At 36.1% G+C, this 23,865-nt stretch overlaps 2 protein-coding genes across 3 annotated transcripts in view; both read left to right on the top strand.

Annotated features, from left to right (window-relative positions):
* Window positions 1-3,776: 3,776 nt before the first annotated feature.
* Window positions 3,777-4,747, top strand: LOC124641344 (carbonyl reductase [NADPH] 1-like). Its single transcript, XM_047179401.1, has one exon. The coding sequence runs from the start codon at window positions 3,843-3,845 to the stop codon at window positions 4,698-4,700; it is 858 nt and encodes a 285-aa protein (XP_047035357.1). The 5' UTR covers window positions 3,777-3,842; the 3' UTR covers window positions 4,701-4,747.
* A 379-nt stretch (window positions 4,748-5,126) lies between these two features.
* LOC124641208 (snake venom 5'-nucleotidase) overlaps window positions 5,127-23,865 on the top strand; it is a 31,487-nt gene continuing 12,748 nt past the window's right edge. Inside the window, exons 1-9 of one of the 2 annotated variants that reach the window (XM_047179221.1) lie at window positions 5,430-5,729; window positions 7,919-8,061; window positions 17,306-17,426; window positions 17,913-18,020; window positions 18,654-18,740; window positions 21,057-21,223; window positions 21,678-21,776; window positions 22,185-22,307; window positions 23,509-23,674. In XM_047179221.1, coding sequence (XP_047035177.1) covers window positions 5,675-5,729; window positions 7,919-8,061; window positions 17,306-17,426; window positions 17,913-18,020; window positions 18,654-18,740; window positions 21,057-21,223; window positions 21,678-21,776; window positions 22,185-22,307; window positions 23,509-23,674 — 1,069 coding nt within the window. In that variant the 5' untranslated portion in view covers window positions 5,430-5,674. Of the gene's footprint in view, window positions 5,296-5,429; window positions 5,730-7,918; window positions 8,062-17,305; window positions 17,427-17,912; window positions 18,021-18,653; window positions 18,741-21,056; window positions 21,224-21,677; window positions 21,777-22,184; window positions 22,308-23,508; window positions 23,675-23,865 lie in introns of those variants that run through there. The other variant, XM_047179220.1, reaches the window with a different exon arrangement.

Genomic DNA, 23,865 nt, shown 5'->3' with positions numbered 1-23,865 from the left:
CGGAGCTAGTAACGTCGTCTCCTGAACATTTTGGCGCGCTACCTTCTTAGGAGATTTTACATTATGACATCTCCGCTAGACATTTTATTTTCCATGATCTGTCCGAAGCCACGGAAACTGCCCGTTTCATTTACATATGTATAAGTCCTTTATTACCTAAATACACAAATTACTGAATACACTTATAATATGGCTCGTGGCTAGAATTATTATTGTTTCATTAGTAAGGTAGGAAGCTTAGGTAAACTATAGATGGGGCTATGTCAACGTGGTTACAATTCAATAGCTTGATTCTAGATTTAAGACTTATACATAACGATAATGTTAATTTTGATGAAAATGTGCAGGAACAGGCTGTCATTTGAACATCTTTGACAGTGGTTACAAGCAGTCATAAGTCAGAAAGTCTGAGAAACAGTCTTACCAAGAGGTATCGACTTGTTAGGGTAAATAATGAGTGTTAAATGAGTGTCGAGCTGTTTTAATCTCTTAACTGGTGGGTTCTATTTCTATCGTTCTATCTATAACATTTTAAGATTATCGTGACATGAATACACATATGTAAATAAAATGTAAATACATAGGTTATAATGCGTCTAGGTAAGTAATTCCAACAGGTGCACACTATGAATCAATTTTAATGCTTCACCACTAAGTGGATATGAGCAAATAAATACACAATAAGAATATAAATCACATGCTTTATATTGTTCTGCTAATCTCAACCTACCCAGTGGATGCTCCAAGACGAGATGGCAGGCAAGTGACCCCCTCCCGCCATGGGTAAGCAACGTGAGAGATTGTCAGACTCTTACTGACTAAAACTCACCATGTTCCTTCTTAAGCTCTTTATGTACCAGGGCCGTGGCAACTCTTTCGAAGAATCCCGTAGCCCCGCCAGGAGGAGGGCTGACCTGGACACCTACAAACGTGATAGGTCTGAAAACTTGATGGATAGAGAAGTGTGGACACGGGATCTAGTCTTATTAAGTGCCAGCAATTTTAGGACAAGCAAAACACCTATATTATTTAGGACCTATGTTTACTAGTGAGTGCTATGTGTTTTTTATCAGGCACTACGTTACCTACTAGAAAAATGTACAGCACCTTTTAACGAATAATTTAGTGGCATGGGCATCAACGCTCAATCCTTCTCTATATGAGAAGAAGCCACAGGAGTGGGGCAGTAATAACACTTATTATGATAACCCACGAATTCTGTATGATTTGCTTCTAACCATGTTTATTAAATTGCCACTACATAATACCATGTACACAGCCAAGACATTAAGCAACTTATTAACCAAAGGTTACACGACCAAACCATGGAAAATCGTTACAATTTACCACAGTTTTTCCCTTGACCAACGAATAATTCCGTATTCACGAACCCATGGGCCGTTCTAACATAATTACACTAAGATTCAATAAAACGTGGTCACTAGTGCCCTAATTCCTTCTCACGTTTCACATTAACTTCTTCGTTAAGGTGGTATTACACTTCTATGTATAAGTAGGTCAGTAAATAAAGTAGGTCAGAATCATATCTTTTGAAGATCTCGTGGCTAAGTCAACGACAAGAGGATTGATTGATCGTAGGGTTAAGCAACGCTTGGCACAGTTGGCCCGTAGACTGGTGACCGTCTATTTATTTCTTTTACATTATTTACAAAATTTTGTATACCTACGCGTAATAAAAATCTTATCATGACGGAAAAGTCCTTGCGTGTTTCGGAATGCTGTCATTTGAACATCTTTGGCAGTCGTTACGGGCAGTCAGAAGCCAGAAAGTCTGACAACCAGCCTAACCAAGATGTATCGGATTGCCCGGGAAACTGAGAGGTTGTGCTGGTGTACTCAGCTGCACCCGGGTAAGACTGGAAGCCGACCCCAACATAACTTTTTTTAACGACTTCAAAAATCATGAAATTACCCCTCCCGCTGTGGGTTAGCAGCGGTGAGGGAGTGTCAGACTCTTACCTACCGACTAAAAACCGTCGTGTTCCGTCGTAGGCCTTTTATGTACCAGAGCCGCGGTAACTCTTTCGAACAATCCCGCAGCCTCTGACCCCAACAAAACTGAAAAAAGGCTAGGCAGATGATATAATACCAAGTGTAATACGACCTTTAAGAACCGAATTAAACACTTCCTTATAGGTATGGGATTCGTTCGTGGTTAATTTTTCTCCCTAAGTAGTTTTTCTTGTACGGTTAAGGGATTTGACAGTCACGTGACTTGATTGTATAATTTTGTTGTTAGTTTACGTAGTTCGGTATTTAGTTTTAATGGGGTAAGGTAATGTTTCTTTTATACCTCTGTAGTTTTGTTTTAGTTCGGTAAGCCAGATTAAGCTTGTGGTTAAGCTACACTTACCTACTAGTTTTGTAGTTTCTTATGTTTTTGTATAAAAATGAATAGGCATCTATTGCTGATTGCTCGACATATATATAAAAAGTTTCTTAAAATCCGAGATTGTCTAAATAAAAACAAGATATGGTAATTTTTACTATTACTCATATTTACTATACCTAACTATTACTTACCTAAGTAGGTACTTCTGTTTCTTTTTTAGCATTTTTTAGACTTCTGAGTATTTTTGGGACTGAATTTTGAACCATTCCTAGAAGCTTAAATCAGCTCATTAAGTTGGGTATTTTTATTTAAATAAGGCTTTGGAAAATCCAAAATTAGACTTCCGATATAAGTAGTTGCAAATTCATAACAAAACTCCGTCACCATGGTTACCAAATCAACGTAAAAACCCAACTACAAAATCAAACCACGATCTATTTTTTCAAGTACCTAGTTCTTTATTTTGATTCAGTGCAGAATATAAACGACCGACAAAGCACCTGCGATTGAACGTTAACCCGAGGTCAATAAAACGATAAAAGACCTTAATCTTATTGTTATTCTTTGTTTTATTGAATAAATTGCATTTTTAGATATTAACGATGTACTTATTTATTTACCACTGGTTTACACTAGCCGTTTTCCCGCGGTTTCACCCGAGTCACGTGGGAACTGTTGCCCATACAGGTAAAGTATCTGCTCAACTTACTGGAGAAAAGTCTAGCCTTGCAACAGGGAAATATTTTTTTTAATGTGAGCTCAGTAGCTTTAGCCTTAAGAGTACAAAAAAGCAAACAAAAAATGGTTTTCGCTTTATTTTACTAGCACTTTGCCTAAGTTCTGTTTCACCTGTGTTTTTCGATCTTTTTATCTGGAATGTTGATAGCTTTGAATTTCCATTTTAACTTTTTCCCTCAAGGAGTATCTACGTTATTATATTCACACTAAAATTCATACTTATATCATCTATCTATAGGTACAGGTAGGTTCTTGTAGAAAGTCAAAGTCCGTAAAAGTAGGTAATAAAAAAAAACCTAAGTACCTACCTACCTAACAAATTCGCTTTTAGTTGCGTTCGATCACCAATCTTATCGGTAATTCAACTGTTGCCACGTACAATGTTTAAAAGTAGATTTCAATGGTGTTAATGTAATAGTTATCTAATTGAGAAGATATTTATTTTGACTTCAAGAGTATCTTATCGTGTATGACAGAACGTCTCGATACTAGCAATCGCTTAGAACCGAAACATTTATTCCAACGCAGCTAAATATCGACCTTAGCTTTTAAGAATAAGCTTTAATTTCTATTGGCGTTAATTTAAATTTATCATTCAAAGAAAAATGAACTCAAGGTCAATGTAAAATAGAGATCATTTTTAACTAAACGTAAGATAATAGATTCGTGTAAACAATAACCGAGTGACAACTTTTCCTTTTATTTTGCATTCTTAATTCAAACAGTGCGCATCACACATGTCAATTTAAATATGGCGGAAAAAGTTGCGGTAGTCACAGGAGCAAGCAGGGGTTTTGGCTTCGCTATTGTCAAAGGATTATGTAAAAGATTCGATGGAATCGTTTATTTAACTGCGAGAGACGAAAAAAGTGGACAAGCGGCCGTGAAAAAGATGAACGAGCTCGGATTAAAACCTCTTTTCCATCAATTGGATGTCAGTGACAGAAGCAGCGTTCAGAAATTCGCAGATTACATCAAAACAAAACACGGAGGCTTCGATGTATTGGTAAATAATGCTGCTATTTTAGAATGGGATCAAGTTTATCCAACTTATGAAGCCGCTAAAAGGAACATAGACATAAATTACAAAAGTTTACTTACTATTGAAGAGTACTTGTTTCCGCTGCTAAGAGATGGCGCTAGGGTTGTCAACATTTCGAGTGCGTGTGGTCATCTATCGAATTTGAAGAAACAAAAATGGATTCGTATGTTACAAGACCCGGATCTAACTACGGAACAAATAAACTCATTTGTGAATGAATACTTAGAGAGTGTTAAGAACGGGACTTTTAATAAGAATGATTTTGCTGATGATGGGAAACATGCTGAGCATAGAGTTTCGAAAATTGCGCTGACTGCTTTGACGAGAGTACTGCAAAATAAGTATGCTGACAGGAATATTTCTATAAATGCTGTTCATCCAGGGCATATGAAGACTGACATGGCTCAAGGAGGTGGTGAGGTGGAACCTGAGCAATCGGCAGATTTAGTTCTGTATCTTATTCTGGACGCTTCTCCAAAGTTGAAAGGTACTTTCATGTGGAATGACAAAACTTTGATCGATTGGTGCGATGCTGAAGCAGACTTTGCTTGCAAGGGTCTTTGGTAAAATATAGTATTTTACTATACGTTCAATAAATACAATAATTTCTTCGATTTCTTGTTTTATTAAATCATCTTAACATAAGATTTTTGTGAGTAAACTTATTAAATAACTATATATGACGTGTGCTTATCCACAGAGATTATAAAAGATTGAAGGTAATTTGTACTGTTTTCATTGATGCTACTAGATGGCACTCTAGGGTGCATCACAGTATTTATGTTACCTAGTTTGATTTTACTAAAACACTCAAATTAGTAATTAACAAAATTCACGATCGTTTAAAGCCAAAAATGTTTAATTGTTGTAATAATAAAAATACATTATTGAGCTCACAATCTTTATATTAATGCGTTAAACAGAATGTTAATGACAAGACAGCTGAGAGCGGAGCCGATCGAATTTGACAGCTGTCAAATCAACTTGACAACTCGCAATTCGACCGCGGAATTCCGTTTGTGGGTGTGATTATTGAATATTCGCTTTAATTAAATCGAAAAATAATATCGAAGTAGCAGTAATTTTACAACTTTGTGAATTAAATAATATTCGTTGTCACAAAAGACGGTGATTCCCATTTACGGATAGCTCATTCTGTTGGGTAAGTATTTATTACAGCATTTTCAATTAGAAATATTATTTTCACATGCAATATGCAAAAGAGGAATGGAATACACTGTGACATAATTTATGTCAAATCAAAAATAAACTTGGTGCAACTGTACAATTTTAGCGTTAATGTTTTTTATTATGTGACAGTACAAAAAAGGCCGACGTTAAGGCACTAAAATAGATATTTTTGACGCCTTGACCTAGCTAGTGCCATTACTATTCCTAATGCAGTATTGGACAAGTAAACCAGTTCACAATAAAGCAAACGGACCTTAGAAAGTGTTAAAAAAATATGTGAAAATAGTTTTTATGTAATGTGCAATTTTTTTTTGTGATGTGGAATTCTAATATTTAAATTCGAATATGGAATGCGGAATAGGACCTTGGATACTAGTGTTGTGGTGTTTTTAGTGTACTATGAAGGTTGAATATGGTTTTTTTAAACCAAAAACATTGTAATGTATGGCAATCTAATCTGTTTGAAATATTAAATAATTTTATTACAGTGTAACCTTGGGCTTATGATAATGTATTCTAATTTAGGGATACAAGGTAAACTTGATAGCTAGGCAGATGTTTACATGTACACAATAATCTGCCAGTCACTCTATGTTTATTTTACCTCAAAATTATTGCATAAAAAAATCATTTACCTTTAAATGATACTATGAAAAGCTATAAAACAAATAAGGAAAAAATAGACTAATTCATTTGTCTATCAGCCACCTTTAATGGAGAAAGTGACTGGCTGTTCTCTTATTGTCACAAATCAATCTTTTTTTTTTTTAATATTTTTTTGACAACACAACGAAAAAAAAAACAATAGAAATTACATAACATTTGCAGAGTTCCTAAAGTCTAGACTTCTCAAGAATTTTCTGTCTAACGGATAGGTGCAATATACTCTTCGTTTCAAAACTGGGTCACGGTAACTAGCCAAAGAAATATCCAAACTGTAACTCAGTTTCTTTTGCAATTTGCCTAAAGTTAAATTAAACTTTATCTGTAAAGATTTAAGACTCAGAATTTTATTACTGTTGTTAGCTCATTAGAAATAATTACAGTCTAAAATACTGGAAGATACAGTAATTGTTGTAATAACTGAATAATAAATTGTTCACTGTCATGCCTTTTTGTGGTCCCACGCTTGCTCAATGTGGGTTGGTGATTTCAGACTTAGTAATCCAGGTTTCCTAGAGAGGTTTTCCTTCACCTTAATTAGTCGATAGTGGCCAAGATACTACAGAAAGTACAGATAAGTTAGAAAAGTTGCATTGGTACTTGCCCAACCTGAAATTGACACAGTCATACTTGAGAGGTTGGTTCTTTACCTAACAGGCCACCACAAGTAATAAAATAAATTCTTGTTATAATAAAATAAATATTTTCTCCAAGAAGTCCCAATATTAGGCTGTATGACCTAAATTGCTTTTGCCATTAGAGAAAGTTGAGCATTTTGAAAATGGCTGCCTATTGGTAAGTGATGCCAAAAGATTCATATCTTTGTTTTGAATTTGTTATAATAATTTCTCTCTTTCTTTTATCATTAGTATCATTTATATTTTTATTCCCCAATTTTTAGTATCTTTAGACCAGTTTAAGTCATAAAAAAAATTGGCAAAAATACTTTGTTATAATTTATTTATTTTAAACATTTCCAAAACTATTTACTCAGATTGGGTATTTATTACATTAAGGATGTAAGCAATATTTTTGTCTCTGCAATGCCTACTAGTAATTTTTTTGCCATTATGAGTAAAGTCAGCAACAATAACAATATAACACAACTCTTATCATTAATGAAAGTTTAAATTAATGAATGTTTAGTCTAACTATACCTGATTTTAATACTCTTTGTCTCAACATTATCTTAAGTCCAGTTCTTATCACTGTAGTAAAATAGTTTTTATTTTTTATCCCACTAGGAAATGACTCATATACCAATTAAATATATCTGTTAGTTTTTTATTACAGTTCTTGGTATAATTAAGTGTCATTTTTTATCTTATCTCTCTTGTGTTAATTTTTTTTGTTGATGTTGCTAAGGAAGTAACAATTTAAAAAATATATATAAATTCAAGTTATTGGATTAACATTAGGATTAAAAAAGTTTACAACAAGTAGAATTAAAAAAAGTTTTTAGTTTTGGTCACTAAACTAAAATAAATCCTTATATCTATGTATAACTTGCGTATTTATATTGTATTTCTGTGTATATGTACATACATACATGCAAGTAAAACAGATTGACAAACATTACACAGTGATCAAAGTACACCAAAGACCAAAGCAAACTATTCATACTCTATTCATACTCTATTCCTACAAACACTGAAAAGTGAACAATTTAGTGTAACAGTGACACAACCCTCCACTACAGCATAGGGTACAAAAACACCATGACTTTAGTGCAACCAAAGAAACAGTTCTACACAATGTAAAATACAGTGTATACCCTGAATCTATTAGTTTTAACCCCAAAATAATTGTACTAGTGCGTTCTAACCCTACAATGAGTTCACCATGACTTAAGTGCAACCAAAGAACCAATTGTAAATAATGTGTTAAAATCCCCAATCTACTAGTTTTAACCCCAAAAATGATTGTACTAGTGCGTTCAGTGCGCGGTATGGCGTCGTTCGCGGCGCAAGCGGCTCTGCGGTCTCGCTGGAGTTCTCTCATAGAGTCTACGAGTGTGGATGTGCCAGGAGAAGTGACGGACGGCGTCCGTTCTGTCGTCGGATGGCTGAAACAGGCACGGTTTTGGACTTTGCCGCTCTGAATTTGGGTTCTATGTCTTTACTGTAGAGGTGGTTTTTGGTTGACTGTATTAAGTTGAAAGCCTGGATAATCGAGTGGTTTCGTGTTACGGAAATCACGATGAACTGTAGGTCTCAGCTGTCATTTGAACATCTTTGGTAGTCGTTACGGGTAGTCAGGAGCCAGTAAGTCTGATAATCTTAATCTAGGGGTATTGGGTCTGGTGCCTGAGTAACTGGGTTGAAGAGGTCAGATAGGCAGTCGCTCCTTGTAGAACTCTGGTTCTCAGCTGAATCCAGTAAGACTGGAAGTCTACCCCAATATATTTGGGAAAAGGCTAAGCAAATGATGGCAGATGATCTTTATAAGGCCACAAAAAGGGTACACCAAACCATATCATTACCCAGGAGTTATATAACACGGTCTAAAGGCGAACTACAATAGTGTTAATACCACATACCATGTTTGGAAGCAGTAAATTGACGACACACCATTTAACAAAAGCAATAAAAAACTGGCTGGCAATAAAAATGGCTCACTGTCAACTAACTACATATCGTTGTGCATACATACATGTTTTTAATACTAGATAGACAGATATACTCTTATACACCAATGAAAATAAAACTAAATATTTAAAAGTCGGTGACAGAATTGGCGGTCTTTTCGCTAAAACGATCTCTTACAGACAACTTGCGTAAATACCTATGTACAAGTTGTATCATCTGAATATTCTCGGTTTTCACTTACAACAGTCTACCATTTCTTTCTAGAAAGAACATGTACAGACTACAGAATATACTTTAACCTGCCTCAATATGCCAAATTTCTCCAATAGATTTTCAACCTTATCACAATAGTGGAAGGTTGAAAATAGTAGTAGTATAATGTTCTATTGGTGAAATTTGACAGATTAGGTGGACCTGCTGGCGTCTGTACATAATTCTAATGCTGTGAGGAGTTTTGGTGTCTCACAGCACTAGGAGGTACTATGAAGTTTCGTGCCTGGCATATGCCTAAGTTCAGAGCGGTAAAGTTGTTCTACATCGTACTCGATTAATTACGTTGGCGTGGTTACAGTTTATCTGAGCTCTTATATATCAAACTTTTTCTGTTATGCCATTTCGTAGATGCTACCATTTTTCGAGTAGAAATGAATTTTATAAAAGTGTAATGTAGATCAGTAGTCGTCTTGTTTTTTTTTTAATAAGGATAGAAGCTATAGTTTAAGTGCTCGTATAGTCCTCATCAAACTTATTGTTGGCTCGCTACTAACTTCACAATCGACCTCAGGAACGCGAATGTTATACCTACAGCATATAGATGCATATCAGTCGCCCACTAATACGTAAAAATGGCTTCTGCGCAGCGAAGTTCCGAACCGCCGTAAAGATTGGCTTTAAGTAGGTATATTTCATTCAGAAGAATTATTTACGCTTAGTCCAGATTTGTACTTTTATCAAACACCGCCCACGCGTATCGTTGTTTAATGAATCATGTCTAAAACTGCAAAAGAAACAGACTTAATTGACTCATTCCATAGTAGTTTTTGTCCACATAAAAAAATGGTATCATACGAATTAATTACGTTGTTGCTACTTAATAAACATGTACTTGTCCGTCATACTATTTTTTATGATATGTCAAATTACATGATTGATTTGACATCAGAAATTCACGACACGGAAAATATTCACTCTACGCCTACGTTCCTACCATTCACATTTCTTCCTATAATATAATCTTAGTGAAGAAATGCTCCAGGGCTTTTGACGTTTTATTTCTTAAAGTATTGATGATAGATTTTCGACCGACTTTCCAAAAAGGAGGAGGTTATTATATTATCTGACAAAATTAAAACAACATTTCAATTTTATATTTCATTTTCGTGTGCAAATCAGCAACCAAAACCAACGAGCCAGGTGGATGGTTCATACCTATAATTTTTTGTCAGTTTTTACAAACGACGAGGAAAAAGAATCGTATTAACGTAGTTGTAAATTGCGACCTATCTGCTTCTACTGGCCGTTAGAAGAACAATCTCAAAAGACAGTGAAAAAAATAATATACCCCACTATCATTTGTAACTTTAAGCTTCCATTCAACATAATAAAGGCGAGTTACATCTTATTACCTGCTCCAAATGAAAACGACCCTTAGCCTTTTAATAAAGTCAAGACATACGATGTCATTACCCTTACGCAATCATTCTTCACCTCATTTACCCTCATTAAGGTAAAATATATGTCTAAAAAAATTGATTTTTGAGATTAAAATATTTTTTTAAAAAAAGCCAATTACAGAAAAAAGTTCTATTAGTAGCTCCTGTGTTAAAATTGCAGATTTTTGCAGAACCATATTTTTTAGACCATTCTAATAACCGGGTTAGTTTTAGGTAATAATCATTGCATACTTTTCTGCAGTAAATTATCATGTATATTTGCTAAGAAGATAGCAATCTAGAAAGAAATTCCTTAAGGCCGTTCCCAATATTCTTTTCTTGTGTGGCAGATTGGGAAACTCTTGACTAGGCACTCGTATGTACTTATTTTTACCAAATTTTTGTCGGGAATCGTTTTGAGAATAATTTGTGGACGAAGTTGGGAATAACCTCTACCTATCTATCTATCGATTTGCTTAGAATTTTGACATAAGCCCCAAACAGTAGTGTCAAAGTGCTATCTTTAGTAAGCAAAACAAAAGTTAGACCGATCAAATATTGGTAACGTCAATAATAAGAGTCGGCCAATCTAAAGAGACATTGCCCAGTGAGCGAACAAGATCAGTCGATGTGACTAACACCCACGCCATCGTTACCAAAAATAAAAAAATTTAGAGAAAAAATCTTAGGATTGTGTGGGATACTTATTTTAGCAACAACGTGTTATACACGAAAATAAAATACATAGACCACTTAAAAATATCAAGACTTGCTCGTACGTACGTAAAATCTGCAAAAAAAATATTTTTTAGGATTTTTTTTCGAAAAATACCCACTGCATTGATAAATGGATTAATTTCTGTCATCACAGCTTAATTATGATAAAACTACAAATAAAGGTGCGTTATGCACTTGCATTGATGCACGAAATCGGTCGATATCTGAGGGCGACTGACTGCACGTGCTGCTGCCGCTTAGTTCCAAAACGGTTTTATGTAAATACATACAAACCAGTAGTGCAGCTGCCGCCGACTTCATGCAGTCGCGGCATGTGCAGTCGGCAACCAGCATTCAAAACGTACCTTTTTAGGGTTTCGTACCCAAGGGGTAAAACGGGACCCTATTGTTTTCGCTCCTCTGTCCGTCCGTCAGTCACCAGGCTGTATCTCATAAACCGTGATAGTTAGGGAGTTGAAATTTTCACAGATGATGCATTTCTGTTGCCGCTATAACAAGAAATACTAAAAACTAGTACTTAAATTAATATTATAGGGGGCTCCCATACAACAAACGTGATTTTTTGTCCGTTTTATGAATACATGAATGGTACGAAACCCTTCGTGCGCGATTCCGACTCGCACTATGCCGGTTTTTATAGATTAAGCAAAGAGACAGACAAACAACCACGCCAACGTTTTAGCCTAAATCAGCTAGAATTGTACCTACCACATGCTTTTAATATAGTCGTTCACACGTAGCTGTCGTTTAGATCATAATTTCGTATTTCCTGCGTTTTATTTGCATACCCATTGATGTTGTCATGGTATTTTTATGTTTCGGCTTTGTTCAGTATTCTCTTTATTCCATTCAAGGTTTTTTCAAGAACTAGATATGATGTTCTCTACAGTAGAGACGTGTTTTGGACTCTTGTAACATAGTCCAGATTTCAGTACTTACCTTTAAAAAAAGTTGTTTGTTTGACTGAACTTGTATTACTTATTGTGGCCTGAGATCTGGACTTCGACAACTCGTAACAGGGACTTAATAAGGGGTATACCTAGATGTTTCGTCTCACGAAAACGGATGAGCTATACTTCCTTGTGTAGCAGTGGATTTCTATAACCTATCTTTAGGTTGAATTGAGAATTTGACACCTAAGAAAGGGGTAAATAGTAAATGACTCCACCAATACAAAGCGCACCTATGCTTATACATAGAAAAGCCAAGTGCATGTACATTTACACACACTACTGATTGGCATCCCAAATATCATTCAGATATAATCATCGGCACGAATCTTGAGCGCTGACCTTCACCTGCGCAGAAGTAATTTATTGGGTCCCTTTTGTGGTATGAAGTGAGGCGCGGGGGCGGGCTAAAGCGGTGATTGGCCCGCAGCGCATCGCGTCATAGCCGTCACTCGGGATTGGTTGTTTGCTAATAAATCACTTCTGCGCCGGTGAAAGTCAGCGCTTAAGATTCGTGCCGATGATTCTACATACATTGTACACTAAACTGTGTAGTATCACATAATCATAATGAAATCACGTACGATATAGCGTCAAGAATACTCCCAAGGCCCGATAGTCACGCTAATTTAATTTAGTAGTTTTTGCAGCATGGCAATTTTCGGCTTTTTGTCTATAGCAGCTGTCCAATGATCCAATTTGATGTTTATACACTTATAAGAGTACCCTGTTATTATGTAAAGTTATGCAGCAAACTATTAGATTATATTTTTTACGAGTAAAAATATGGTATTCTAGTGTATTATTATCAGTCACTGCTCTGGAAGTAACTATCGATGTACATTATGATAAAATGTTTATTTTCTCTTGTAATGCTATTTGTATAGAAAGCGTCATGGTAAGATCTCAGTAAGCTAGCATGGAAGCGCAATTTCTTCTTTATTAAGAGTATCCGCAAAACTTTTAGTCGGCCGATAGTTTGTTTGGGCTCATAAATAAGTATGAAGTTGACTGGTATAGTTCGGCCATTCAGAGAATGCGTTCCTGACACGTCGCGATTGAACTGACGACGTAACTTTGCAATGGCGTTGCAGTTACGATAAAAATATTTTTGCTGGTTGTTTACCGTTTTAACAATTGAGGAGCATTAAAACAACATTATTATATCAATAATCAATGAATGTTATAATTTTGTGCCAAACTGAGTGTCAAATAACTTGGTAAACAATATTTTTCTAAATCTATACTGCGCTATTACAAGGTTATGTCAGCGGTTTATATTTTGTAGTGCTGTGCTAAAAATAACAGGCAAGTATCGTAATCTGTTCTTATACAGTTATAATATAAAATAATACGTTTTGATTTTCTTTTTAAGAATTGGAAAATAATGGACTATAAGACTTAATTATAACGTTTATGAAATATAAAAATAAAACTATGACCAAACCGCATTTTTATACTTAGATTAAAAATGGTAACCCCAAATGGCGTTATGGGCCGCCATTTTGTGACGCTAAAACAGTCGTCCGTTGTCGTTTCGTGCGCATAGACCACGTTTTTCAAGTGTTTTCGATCTGTTTTTATTTGATTACCCGGCTTTTGTTAGACCGAGATATCAGGATTGATTCTGTTATTGATAATAATATAATTATACATGTAGGCGAAGATGATGATGAAGACACCACCTCCTCAAGCAAATCGGAGTCTGATTAATATTCTGTTCGCACATTCAATTCAATGTACTTGTAACAAAGAATAAATAAAACAATTTTATTATATGAATATTACCTTTTTTTGGTTTCCACTTAAATAACTAAAATATAAAACAAATGATTCCGCCAATTTAAAACGAAAATAATCTTAAAATAATGCGGCGGTTCATTTTGAAGGAACGGTAACGAACTCAGTGTTATGTTGTGCCCATCACTAGTCGTGACTAACTGATAGGTGTCAGGAACGCATTCTCTGAACGGCCGAAGTATAGTACGCACATTACAAAGATCAGGTATTTACCCAGTATCAGACCGACTAGAAACTATAATAAATCCACGATTTTCTTAAAAAAAACTGACCATTGGACCAACAGTCGGCCGACTGTTTTGTTCGGGTAGGCTAAGTATTGTATAAACGTGTTCTGTAGACACAGATGCCATTAAAATTGATTGGGTCATTATTGTAAGGCATGATAATTCAGTGTATTGCTATCGACAACTTAGAGTATTTTACCCACCGGAGCCGCTGTGAGCACAAAAATAGTGATAGCTCACTATACAAGGTGTTGATTTGCATTTGTGCCATACTTCAGGAGGAGGACATAAAATACGTAAATAATCGATTGGAATTACAGTGGACGAGAAATAGCTAATATGCACTGCTTTTTTGTCATTGTAATGTCGTAGTATTTCAGAAGTAATCCAATTTTATGAATGAAATTAATGAATAATCGTTGCGTATGCTTGGTGTTTGCGTTTGTGTGAGGGAGCAGTACGGTTTTGAGGCCAGTAACATACGTGCCGAGTTTGAAAACGGGTAGGTGACATTGACGAATTTCCGAAAAAAAATTAAAATCAAAAATTTTCGTACCAATTTTTTTGTTGATTTGGGTTGAGAATCATTAGTATAATTACGTCCTTGACTATGGCACGCATGCAAATCAACAGCTTGTATAATGCCTATTTGATCGCAGTGTTATCCAGATAGTAAAATGCTCTAAGATCGACATGAATGTATCAAGATTACATTGCATGAGGAAGTTCACCATATTTAAGTAGATGCATCAAACGAATTTCGCCTATCTATATTTTAATATTTTTTTACACATTTGTTGCATGAAATAATTTCTAAAATCATTTTACCTGCATAATTATAGTACACCAAACAATGCAAAAATAATTCGGTCAGCATGAAAAATCGTATAAAATACTTAATTTAATCGTTAATTTGTCAGGTAGTCCTACATAATGGTACAATCAATTAATCTATCCAGCTATTTGTCATGCTGACTGTACAAATCGTTGATGTAAAAGGACTAGTAACATCGACGTGCGGTCCTACAAGTTTTTTTGCGAATAATCGTAAAACATGTAATAAGTAGGCTACTTATATGGAGGTGTCAATTTTATAATTTACAGAAAGTGTTAAACCAATTTCTATCAATGTCTATGTCTATCTTTCAATGTCGTCAAGAAATTAGTGGAACAATGGGGGCAGCAGTTCTGCCGTTCAAGCCTAAGAAATATACTCACAATCGCTTTCATTTATAATGTTAGAAATTGGAATTATCGAATTGGCTCATTGAATTTTCCAAATCGGTCCAGTAATTCTGCCAGTACTTAGGTAGTCCTGAGATAATCGCTAAAACAAAACTATTACTACTTGACGTAATAATATTAGAGTTAATTTGCAACAAAACCAAATTGATTGAAGAAAGGTACTTAATTGCAGAAAATAGCCTAGTGTCTCGTGCTTAGTACTCATTCTATGTTGTACGAGGACTTTGCCCTGTATTGCACGGTATTGTGTTAATGCAATATTGCAGATATTGTATCAGCTAAAACCTTTTAACCCTAGCTATTGCAGGTTTTTTTTAATTCTGAGTTCCTAGCTTCCCCCCGTGGTTACACTCGCCTTCCGGTAGACTAGAGTATTTTGCATACATTTTGATGATTTTGACTTTTTAATAATCTCTAAATAGTAGCTAAATTCGGCTTAGTCATATGACGTTGTCTGTACCCCAAAAAAATTCAAGAAGTTATATTAAAGCCATTTCAAAAAGATATAGTAAGTACCTCTACAAAAAATGATTTTGCAAATTGGCAAACATGGCTTTAAGTAATCGGTGAACATACATAAAAAAAACATCCCGACATTCAGAACCTCCTCCTTTTTGGGAATTCATTTAAAATAGGCCTTGACTCGCGTGCAAATCTAAATTTAACCCCAGTTTACATCGCAGTTCTGCATCGCATATAAATCAGATCCCGGCGACACCATATTGATTTGACCTCAACCTTCTACCCTAGCTATTATGATACTTCCCGAAGCCAACTGCTGTGGGAACTGGTAGCAGGATGTACTGGTTTGCGACGGACTCTTTGGAAGATTTTATATTTAAACCAAACTTATAGTAAGAATTAAGTACCTCCTTTAAATGAGAGTGAGTTCATTTGGTGCTTCTGCACTTTTTAACCGCTGGACTAATATTTAATTAAGCTGACACCCACACAATCCACTTTCTTTCTGGGTGCGAAAAGTAGGCAGGAAAGTCGATGACACTGTAACGAGTTTTTTAAGTTTGATCGTTTTGTGCACATATTTATTTATTTAAGTATGTAATTGACTTGGTAATTTACGCTACATAGGTTCTTGTCTGCCTTTGTACAGTTAGAAAAATTATATTCTAAAACCATTAACGTCCTGACTCCTGTCTGTTTATTGAGGAGAACCACACGTACTGGTATATATAACTTATAATAACTACTAAAACCTTCCTGGATCCTGATGAACCGCATGAAAATTCGTATCGTAATTTTGAAGATGTAAGCAGACGTAGGGACACATAAACAGAGAAGCGACTTTGTTTTATACTATTAGGGCTGCCATCTTGAATTTCGCAAAACCCGGACAAACATTAAAAAAACCCGGACATTTCGCGTAAATCGCATTTTTCCCCCGAACGAGTACGATTTTTTTTAAACAAAATAATACCTAATTTGTAATCCATTTACTATTAACATATACTTATATTCAATGAGGTGCTTCCTTACATGAAAAGTGTCCGGGTTTTCCCCGGACACTTCTTGAAAACCCGCCCGGACGGCCCCCGGACGGCCTCCAAACGAGGACAAATCCGGGGAAACCCGGACGGATGGCAGCCCTATATATACTATGTACCTACGTGACCTGTACATACTTACATGTTTTACCTACATCATTAGAATATTATGAATGGCAAAATGTAGATTGCATGCTAAGTTTAGACACACCTATCCACTTGAAACATTTCTTACATTCTACACTGCTTTACATAAAATATAGCCCATAACTACAATTTAGTATTCTCTTGTAAAAGTAAGTGACATTTTTTCCAACATTAGTAGGTAGCTTCACAACTGTGTATAAGGGTACATCTACACGGTGCAAGTAGCTGGAGCAAGTTAATGCGCACGTGACAAGAGCACGTCGGTGGGTATTTTGCTTTGGTACATGCGCGAGCCACTGGACCCGCTCGTTTAAAATGCATGTAACCTGCGCTTGTGCCTCAACATACACAAGCTACTTGCACCGTGTACATACACCCTTACGAACGGTAATACGTAGCTTAGCAACGGTTTACAAGAGAATATATCTAAATGTGCTATAACTGTCTGAAATACAATGTCTGCTTCCAGGCTTCTCTCGAGGTACGTCAAGTGGGCCGACGCGCCGTCAGTCAGTTGGCCGGTAGAGGAATGGGGGACGAAGTGGTCATTATACACTTTAATGATGTTTATAACATCGAACCTACTACTAGTAAGTGATTTTTTATTTGTGGTATTAGATTTAACTTTATGGGATCGTCAAAGTCGAGATTCGTCAAAATGGGTTTTCTTACGCTTCAACAAGTAACTTTCTTGTGAGAAAACCTCTAATATTAAACAACTATTAGCTTCCGCCAGCGGTTTCCCCTTCTTATCACTCTACCAGCAGAATGTCCTTTATCAGGCTCTAAGCTATCTGGGCACCTATTTTAATCTGTTCAATAATTTTGTCGTGAAATTGCAACAAACAGTCAGAGTTACTTTCGCATTTATAATATCAGTAATAATTCATAATATATATAAGAAAGTAAGAATTAAAAAAAAAAAACAAACCACAAATGCTATTATGTGCCAAAACTTTAACCCCTGCCCTTCTTTTCAAACTTTTGCCCTATTCAAAATATATATTATTATATTATATATTATTATATTATATAATATATTTTTATATTATATGTTATTTGTGTAATGTTTACAGCCACAGAACCAGTGGGAGGAGCACTAAGGTTCAGCACAGCTGTGAAGGCGCTGCAGCATCTGAACCCTTTAGTACTGTTCAGTGGAGATGTGTTCTCGCCTAGCATGCGTAAGTTATTAATTTAATAGTTACTCTTGTTTTAGGTGTAAGAAATTACCTTACGGGTAGTCAGAAGCCAGTAAGTCTGACACCAGTCTAACCAAAGGCTATCGGGTTGCCCGGGAAAATGGGTTGAGGAGGTCAGATAGGCAGTCGCTTCTTGTAAAGCACTGGTACTCAGCTGAATCCGGTTAGACTGGAAGCCGACCCCAACATTATTGGGAAAAGGCTCGGAGGATGAAATTACCTTATGACTTTTCTCGCAAGCAAAAAGGACGGAAAGTCACGCTCTGTTCCGGAATATTAACAAATACCAATAACACTTATGTACTCAAGGTCGAAGGTATTGAGTTTCTTGTGATTAAATGCAAAACTACAGACACACAAGGGAATCGCTAACAGTACTTCTGGACTTGACAGTTTTCTGAATTTTAACTAAACTTTGGTGAAAAAATATTCCAATAAAAATATCATCGTGTTTAGAAAATGTAACCCCGAATACAGAAGTTGTCACCTTGTGCAACTTTTTCAAAGTAAAATGATGTGATAATTAACTGATATAGAAATAGCAACATCCATTACTATTAACACTACATAAAAAATACCTGTGCCTCTTTACTAATGTACTCTACGTTGTTCCAGTGAGCACGTTCACAAAAGGCGAACAAATGGTGCCGGTGCTCAACGAAATCGGAACGCATTGTGCCGTGTTTGGAAACCACGACTTTGGTGAGTGAAAGTCCTTATTGTAACTGTATCGTTTTTTTTTTACATATTAATATTAGGTTACGTTATTTAAATTGTATTAACTGTCTTATGGCCTACTTTCATCAAAATACATTCGCTGGTTTTTGCGTAAAAGATTAAGGATAATAATAATGGTTCCGAAAAACAAATTAATCTCCAGCGATATGTGGCCGACTATTATTCTAATTAACCAGCGTTATAATGAATTACCGACAAAATATCGAAAACATAAACGACAAAAAATATCAATTTTAACTACAAATATGAGCAGGTACAAATAACTTTTTCTCCTAAAGAAAATTCGATCTTCGAGTAATAAAACTAAAGTTCCGACTAAAATACTAAACTTCCGACAAAATTACTAAGTTACCGACAACAGAGGTTTTGACAAAATAATCATATTTTTACAACTTGCATGAACTGTTATAATTTCTATTGTTGGTTATTAAATTTATTTTTTAACTCTCAATAATAATGAAAATACCTCAACAGTTTGGCACACGCGATCGGGTTCGGGTCGCATTCAACTGTTTTCGTGTGCAAGTTCGAAAGATCCGAGCGCAGTGCGTTTGCAACGACCGACGCTTGCATGTAACGTCTGTTTATGTTAAGAAAATAAATAGTTTTTTGTTGCTTTTGCTTTCGTATTTTCACTAGTATAACTATTAAATGTACTAAGGAAACTACTAACTTACTATCTATTAAGGAAACTTAGTATTGTTACGAAATATGGATGAGGTACCCGTGTATCGTTCTGGATCGGAGGAAGAGGAGGGAGCTGGTTCATCAATACCGGTGAAGAAGAATCGTCGAAACAAAAGTTGGGTGTTGATTAAATGCCTACGACATTCGAAGGTTGCCCTTGATTTCTCAGGGTTTCCATCATCAGATCCTGACCTGATGACTATGGGACCAACTGGCAGCTATTCCACGTCGAACAAAAAAAGAATCACGTAAATCGGTTTATAAACCTCGGCGTAATCGATGTACACACATAGAAAAAAATACATTCCGGCCGAATTGAGAACTTCCTCCTTTTTGGGAAGTCGGTTAAAAAAACATACCGGCCGAATTGAGATTCTCCTCCTTTTTGGGAAATCGATTAACAATATTCTAGGAAACCAAAATCTACTTGGTTTTAGATTAAAGCGTAAATACTACTTTAATTCTAACTTTTCCTGAACCTGAAATAAGTACCGATATCGAAGCATACCCATCATCCTCCGAGCCTTTTCCCAATCATGTTGGGGTCGGCTTCCAGTCTAACCGGATTCAGCTGAGTACCAGTGCTTTACAAGAAGCGACTGCCTATCTGACCTCCTCAACCCAGTAACCCGGGCAACCCGATACCCCTTGGTTAGACTGGTGTCAGACTTACTGGTTTCTGACTACCCGTAACGACTGCCAAGGATGTTCAATGACAGCCGGGACCTACAGTTTAACGTGCCATCCGAAACACAGCCAATGGTGTCTAAGATATACTTAGAAAGTACATACAAACTTAGAAAAGTTGCATTGGTACTTGCCTGACCTGGGATCGAACCCGCGCCCTCGTACTTGAGGTTGGTCCTTTACCCACTAGGCAAGCATACCCATGGTAAATAAAATTCATGATAAATGAAGCAAGTATAAGTTATTATTACAAGTACATTTTTATATTTTTTAAAAGTATTGTTTAACCACTGAGAATAATATTTTCAGTATAATGTTATAGTTAAAATGGCACCAAGTCTATGAAATATGAAAGGTAATTTATGAATTAATAGTAGGCAAGTAAAGATTAAAAAATACAAAGCATAGTTTTCAGTAGAACGTAATTTATACTGGTAGAAAAGTATTATAGCAACAAACAGTGATGTTTATTTTTCGAAGACTTTAGTATCTCATTCGGTCGTTTCGTAATTTTTATTCGGAGAAAAGTAGTCGGAAAGTCAGTATTTTAGTCAGTAGCTTTAGTATTTTGAGTAAGGGCAATTCTTATTTTTTTGTCGGAGCTTTTATTACTAGCCAAAGATTAATAAACATTGTAATTGGTATCCTTACTACCAATCCAGAATGCGGTCTCGGTGGAAACTGTCGGCATAACTGACAGGGTTTAACACATATGTGATGTGCATTAAATTATGTACATCCACAGAATGGTAATCAGTTATTAATTTTTCCTCATTTTTTTATCTCACTGTACTACATTACGTTATAATAATCGATCCAGCTCTTTGGGAGGTCGTTATACATATAACAAAAATTGACATTGACATCAGAATGGCCCTATATAACCAAAAAAAATATTTTTTTCAGATTTCGGCCTAGAAGTGCTATCAGGACTTGTAGCCCAATGCAACTTCCCGTGGCTAATGTCTAACGTGATAGACAACGAGACCGGGCGGCCGCTGGGTGACGGCAAGATCACCCACGCGCTCATGTGTAACGGACATAAGATCGGCTTTATTGGACTTGTTGAACAGGTGAGATGAAGTGACTAGCCATTTCCTTGATAGATAGTCAACCATCACTCGGTAATAAAGCTGCTGCATGTATTTTATTCAGTGTCACCCACTTTTTTCTACCTAAGCATTTTGTTGTCACCCACATTTATCTACCTAACCATTTTTTCAATCACCCTACTTTTTACTGAAAACTAGAATTAAATAAATATTTTGGGGGGCTCCCATACATCAAACGTGATTTTTTTATCCGTTTGATTTTTTGTGCGAGTCTGACTCGCACTTGGCCGGTTTTTTATCATTTATCTCACGCCGTGACGTGATTAAGAACATTGCTGGGCACTGGGCACGGAGCATGAACCTCCTAAACTCCGAGCGCTCCCACTACGTTTACCATACCGCTCGGTATTCATTGTGAAAACAACAACAAACAAGAGAAATTAAAAAAGCTCTTAAATTCTTGTGTTGTTATCAGGAATGGCTGGAGACTTTAGCAACGATAAACCCTGAGGAGGTTACGTTCATAGACTTTGTGCAAGCTGGCACCAAGCTAGCCTCGCAATTGAAACAAGAAGTGAGTATATTTTGTTTTTAAATAAGTTTAAATTCTATCCATGTTATTTATAACTTTACATTAGGAGATTCGAGTTTAAATAATTATAAACCGACGAAAATTGAACGGTAGCAGTTTTTTTTTCCGACACTTGTCATCATTTAAATTTCAACTTTATTCTCATTCTATTAAATTCTCTTTTTACTTATCACCTTGAAATGCCGTACCATCAAAGGACCCTTGTAGGTACAGTATTCTGAATGCGTAGCAAGTAGATCCAAAACTTATTTTTTCACTTCGTCTCAATAATCAAAATCATTTTTTTTAAATAAAGTAATGTCCGAAAATTCTCAATATTATACATACCTATATCCCTAAAATGTTCTCAAACTCAATACATAATATTAATATTTTGTAAATTTCTTCCAGGGTTGTGAATACGTAATAGCTTTAACGCACATGCGGACACCGAACGACATAAAGTTAGCTGAAGGTTGCAACGATATCGACCTCATACTGGGAGGACACGATCATGTCTATGAGGTTTTACATGTAAGTAGATAGATAGATAGATTATTTATTTATTTAATAGTTTGAACACATAAAAACACAAAGAAGAATAAATAATAGAAACAATTGTACAAGGGCACAGCTTATCTCTAAAGAAATTTCTTCCAGCAGGCCCGTTATGGGAGAGTTAGAATAAAAGAGATAGGTACAGATAGACAGCGTAAAAAGAAATCACTAACATAAACTACTTAAATACATATACATATATAAATATACATACAATAAATACTATATGCATCTATGACAGAGAGGAAAGATAGTGTTCTTTCAACTTGCGTTTAAACACAGCAACAGTCTGGCAGCTCCTCACCTCAGGCGGCAACTTATTAGGCTAGATTATTTATTATACACATTGGTGTGTAATTAATAATGTATGCTATTGAGCACAAACTTGGAAGGACGTAACAAACAAATATGTTACGTCCGTATTCTTGAGGGAACTACTTCCCACTACCTCGTTGGTCTAGTGGTCGCAAGCGCGGCTGCTGTGCTCGGGGTCTCGGGTTCGATTCCCGGGTCGGGCCGAAATCGCTTTGTGGGTTTTCTTAAACTTTCACAAAGCTGCCCGTAGTCTGGAAGTTGGTGATTGATTCACCTGTGCATCGGAGAGCACGTACATGTCGGTCCTGCGCCTGATCTCTTTCCGGTCATGTCGGATTGCCGTCACATCGGGCTATGAGAGTGAAGGAATAGTGAGTGCACCTGTGTCTGCGCAAATGCTCGTGCACTATAATATGTCCTGCGCAGCTGGCTGATCTCCTTACATGAGAACAGCCGCCGTGGCCGAATCGGCCGTGGACGCCATTATTACTTCCCACTATCGGGTAAAAAATGTCTTGTATGTCCTTTCTCAGGCTCTAGAGTAGTCTCCACATAGCTTTGCAATTCTGAATAAACCATTCAGCGCCGCATTCGCAGCAAGGTTTTGTTAATATATAGTATTATTTAGCTATTGTGAAGTCAATAGTAGCCAACTTCCGTCCGAAGTAAGAGAATCAAACGTTCTCAACACTAGGTACAAACGGAGTCAGGCAGTCAACTTCAGAATTGCAAAAAGAGCATTAAAACAGTAATCACACCAATAATCATCATCATCGTTCTTCTCCAAAAGAAGCTATGTTTAAATGGGCAACTAGAATCAAACTTATAACTTATAATTTTTACTTATTTGTTTTTATTTCAGATAAACAACAAATACGTAGTAAAAAGCGGCACGGACTTCCGTCAGTTCAGTAAGATCAGCATTAACTTCGGCGACGAGGGGGTACAAGTCGACATCACAGAAGTCGGGGTCAACAGCTCCTATGCTGAAGATCTGGTGCTTAAGGAGAAGACTGATAAGTATTCTTGTAAGTGTAGCTGTTTATTTTATCATCATCACATTATCCTGCCGTAATTCAAATTTATAATTTGTGGTATGACCGGTGCAGACTTCAATACCTACCTGAAACCTTCTCCTAAGTCTGACAAATACTATGTTGAATAATATCAAAATCGGTTCAGCCAAATGTGCGATAATCGTGCAGAAACTTACATACCA

The sequence above is a fragment of the Helicoverpa zea genome, chromosome 22 (assembly GCF_022581195.2).
Source record: "Helicoverpa zea isolate HzStark_Cry1AcR chromosome 22, ilHelZeax1.1, whole genome shotgun sequence".
Taxonomy (NCBI): Eukaryota; Metazoa; Arthropoda; class Insecta; order Lepidoptera; family Noctuidae; genus Helicoverpa; species Helicoverpa zea.
The sequence above is the reverse complement of the archived record's forward strand: the minus strand, read 5'-3'. Positions and strand labels throughout refer to the sequence as shown.

What these genes read in the sequence shown, in the direction of transcription:
- LOC124641344 (XM_047179401.1), top strand. Translation starts at nt 3,843, where the DNA reads ATGGCGGAAAAAGTTGCGGTAGTCACAGGAGCAAGCAGGGGTTTTGGC.